Source organism: Pistacia vera, unplaced genomic scaffold (assembly GCF_008641045.1).
Source record: "Pistacia vera cultivar Batoury unplaced genomic scaffold, PisVer_v2 Contig728, whole genome shotgun sequence".
Taxonomy (NCBI): Eukaryota; Viridiplantae; Streptophyta; class Magnoliopsida; order Sapindales; family Anacardiaceae; genus Pistacia; species Pistacia vera.
Window position 1 is genome coordinate 391,006 of NW_022196588.1, and position 3,884 is coordinate 394,889.

Consider the following 3,884-nt stretch of genomic DNA (forward strand, 5'->3'; position numbering starts at 1 on the left):
AAATTGAGTGTAACTTGTGTGATTCTTGAGTGGTTTGTGTTAATCATTCGGAGAAGAGTGGGATAGCTCTTGTTCTAGGGATTCCATGGGTTCGAGTCTCCTTAGAGTTAGGTTACGGGTTGTATTTCAGGTCGTTGAGAGGAGGATCTTGAGCTTGTTCTTGAATAGGGCTGTAAATCTTTGAATCCTTACTAATAGTAGTGCAGCGAGCTCCCCATTTCTAGAGCTCAACGTGGATGTAGCTTGCTCAAACATAGAGCAAGTGAACCACAGTAAATCTTGGTGCTTGGTGTGATTGTTTCTTTGATTGTTGTGTATGTTTGTTCTTGATTGGTTTCGGATTATAGCATAGCAGAGAGTTATAACAAGATTCTCTTTTTTCAAATGCTGGCTTGCTGGCAATGTGCTAGTTGTTTATAATATATACATATTTGCAGAAACTATCAAAGAAACTACACCCGTTTGAACATAATTTTATATTAAATATCACCAAAATAATGTTATGATCAGTTGACTAATGTTTCTCAACATTATATTAGGATTACACTTTCACACCGGCTCATCCACATTGGTTATATAAATTCCTAAAGGTTACATTTCTCTATACGACTTTTTTTTTTTTTTTTTTTCAAACAATCATAAGTGCATTAACAGGAATATTTTCCTCCACAAAATAATTCTCCTGTATAAAGTCATTATACATATAAGTAGTTAGTTACTTCTGTAGTTCCTTCTGATATATAAATTTTTTCTATGCTAATTATCATGTGATTATTAGGCATAATCTTAATAAAATTTATAGTAAAACGTCTTGATTAGAAAAAAATTTTGTTTTGTGTATGTATAAATACTATCGGATTTATTCGTAAAATATTATTTCAATCAAATGATGACAAATCTAATTGTATTTAAGCAGAATCCTGATAAAACAAATATCATAACGTCTTGATTAGGGAGTTACTCTTACACAGAAATTTAAATATTTTATTCTCACTTTATTAACCATGCAGAGAATAAATAGTAAAACTAGCAAATACAAATTTTTATTGCTCCTAATAGAAGACTTTTCTTCATCTCTATACAACTAGAAGGGTAAAAAAAAAAAAAAAAAAAAGGTAAAGCCTTGATAAGGTTGTGTATGATATTAATTTTAAATATGTTTTTGAAAATAAATTTATGAAATGAAAATTTTTTTTGTAATTTTTTTTTTAAATGTAAATTCAGGAAAGATTTAGAGAATATAAGGCGGTAAGGGAAGAGATGACAATTTTCTTTGGGAATTTTCTTCTTATATATATATATATTTATTTATTTATTTTTTTCCATTTTCCAAAATAGTTTTAATTAAACTCTCACTCTCAAAACAAGATTTTTTTTGTTTTTATTGAACTGGATCGCATTTTATTGTAAAAACCATCTTATGACAGTTGCTCAGATTAAACTAAAAGATCAAATCCAGGCAATTATACACGAAAAAAAGAAAAAAAAAAAAATTATTATCATAAGATATATAATTCTACCCATTTGATTATTTATTTCACCGACTCTTCACCAATCTTTAGACAGACGATTTTACTCTAAAATATTATCAAATATTGGCTCCTAAAATAATATTATTTGTAACCAACTTGTAAGATATTGAGCTTATGTTTATAGATGTTATGTCCAAATAAACAAGCTTCAATTTTGGACAAAAAAGTTTATATTATATTATATATTATATATATATAATTCTACTTTCTGATATAAATTTTGTTAAAACTATACATGTTTAATCACTGTATAATTATTGAACTAAAAGATCAAATCCTAATAATTATACATGACAAAAATGAAGTATTCTCATAGTTGAAAAAAAGAATTATATTTCTACTCCATTTGATTATTTATATCACCGGCACTTCACCAACATTTATAGCACGATTTTACTCTAAAATTGTTATCAACTATTGGCACCTAAAATAATATTATTCCAAACCAATTTGCCAGAATTTGAGCTTATATCTATAGATATTATTCCCAAATAAACATGCTTCAAATTTGACTTCATATTATTTGTGTCTAAACAACTCCATCTTTGACTTGTTTATGCCATTTTATACATAAAAAAAAAAAAAAAGATCAATACTTAGTGGGAGAACACTAATGTCATTTAAAAAAGAATTAAAAATACAGTTTGAAATTTGGAGACAAAGATTATAAATTAAGTTTTGATCCAGGCTGTTATGCTCATTAAAAAAAAAAAAATATTCAAAAGATGATTGGAGAGATTGCTATATAAGGAGGAGCATATATGTTTATGATCATTCAAGTCACAAAACAATAAGAGTTCAATTGTGGAAATGGGAACTCTTGGGCAGGGGGGGCATTGGCCCCAATTGGTTTTTGCTTGTGCAATTCTCTTCATCGCAAACAATGTGGTGGCATATGCTCCTTACATTTATAGCTCTCCTCCACCACCTACGTATACGCCTTATGTGTACAAGTCTCCACCGCCACCTAAGCATGTGAGTCATCCGGCTTATTACTATAAGTCGCCCCCGCCACCAAAATATACACCTTACAAGTCTAATTCTCCACCACCACCGAAACATGTGGAGAAACCATCATACTTCTACAAGTCGCCTCCACCGCCAAAGAGTAATAGTCATCCAAAATACAATTACAAATCTCCACCACCACCACAAAAGCATACACCATATGTCTACAAGTCCCCTCCGCCAAAACACATTGAACATCCACCATACCATTACAAATCTCCACCCCCACCATCCCCTTCACCACCACCTCCATACGTCTACAAGTCCCCACCTCCACCATCCCCTTCACCACCACCTCCATACGTCTACAAGTCTCCTCCTCCACCAAAGAAAATTGAACATCCTCCACACCATTACAAATCTCCACCCCCACCCCCACCGTCTCCTTCTCCGCCACCCCCATACGTCTACAAGTCTCCACCTCCACCATCCCCTTCACCACCACCTCCATACGTCTACAAGTCTCCACCTCCGCCATCCCCTTCACCACCACCTCCATACGTCTACAAGTCTCCTCCTCCACCAAAGAAAATTGAACATCCACCATACCATTACAAATCTCCACCCCCACCCTCTCCTTCTCCACCACCTCCATACGTCTACAAGTCCCCACCTCCACCATCCCCTTCATCACCACCTCCATACATCTACAAATCCCCTCCCCCACCATCTCCTTCACCACCTCCTCCTTACATCTACAAATCGCCTCCATCACCAACCAAAAAAGTTCTACCATGGCACCCAAAGTACATCTATAAACCACCCCCACCTCCAGCACACTACTAAGTTGACGTCAAATTCATGAAGTTGTTACAAGAATAATTTCTTTTTTCCTTTTTGATGCTATGTATGATGGTTATTGGCATTGCTTTTTTGAATAAGAAGAGTTTAAATTGCAAATTCATTTGTAAGAAGCACTCTAATTGTATCTAAAATTTTTTAATTAATGAAGTTTTTGATATTTCGTAATTGTTGCTTGATCCCTAGAAGCATGTTTTATTTTTCGAGTTGTTGTAGATTTTCGCAAGTGTACGAAATCGTGCAAGTAATAAAGTGTATAAAATACGGATATCGAACCCAAGGGAATTACTATTATCAATTACCAATTAAACTATCTTATTACTATTTGATCAATCCAAATTTTATCAAGGAAAACCTAAATTAAATAAACAATTGAATTTAAAAAGAAAACTGAAAAGAGAACAATTAAAATAAACCTTTGGGTAAAAACACGATGACTAGACCTAGGGCATAGACTTCACACCAACTCTTATTCATATGTATCGATCTCTTATGCTAATTTTATTAAGTTCTTCCTATAGGTCAAACTCCCTAAATTTTCAA

General features: G+C 33.1%; 1 protein-coding gene across 1 annotated transcript; it reads left to right on the forward strand.

The window, feature by feature from the left end:
- The first annotated feature begins 2,322 nt into the window (after positions 1-2,322).
- On the forward strand, positions 2,323-3,540 carry LOC116114937 (extensin-2-like). The gene is made up of 2 exons (XM_031401067.1): positions 2,323-3,001; positions 3,050-3,540. Exons 1-2 carry the CDS (start codon positions 2,343-2,345, stop codon positions 3,324-3,326), a joined length of 936 nt encoding a protein of 311 aa, XP_031256927.1. The 5' UTR covers positions 2,323-2,342; the 3' UTR covers positions 3,327-3,540.
- The last annotated feature ends 344 nt before the right edge of the window (positions 3,541-3,884 follow it).

What these genes read in the sequence shown, in the direction of transcription:
- LOC116114937 (XM_031401067.1), top strand. Translation starts at nt 2,343, where the DNA reads ATGGGAACTCTTGGGCAGGGGGGGCATTGGCCCCAATTGGTTTTTGCT. An exon ending in CCACCTCCATACGTCTACAA is followed by an intron (nt 3,002 to 3,049) that starts GTCTCCACCTCC and finishes ATACGTCTACAA; the next exon opens with GTCTCCTCCTCCACCAAAGA.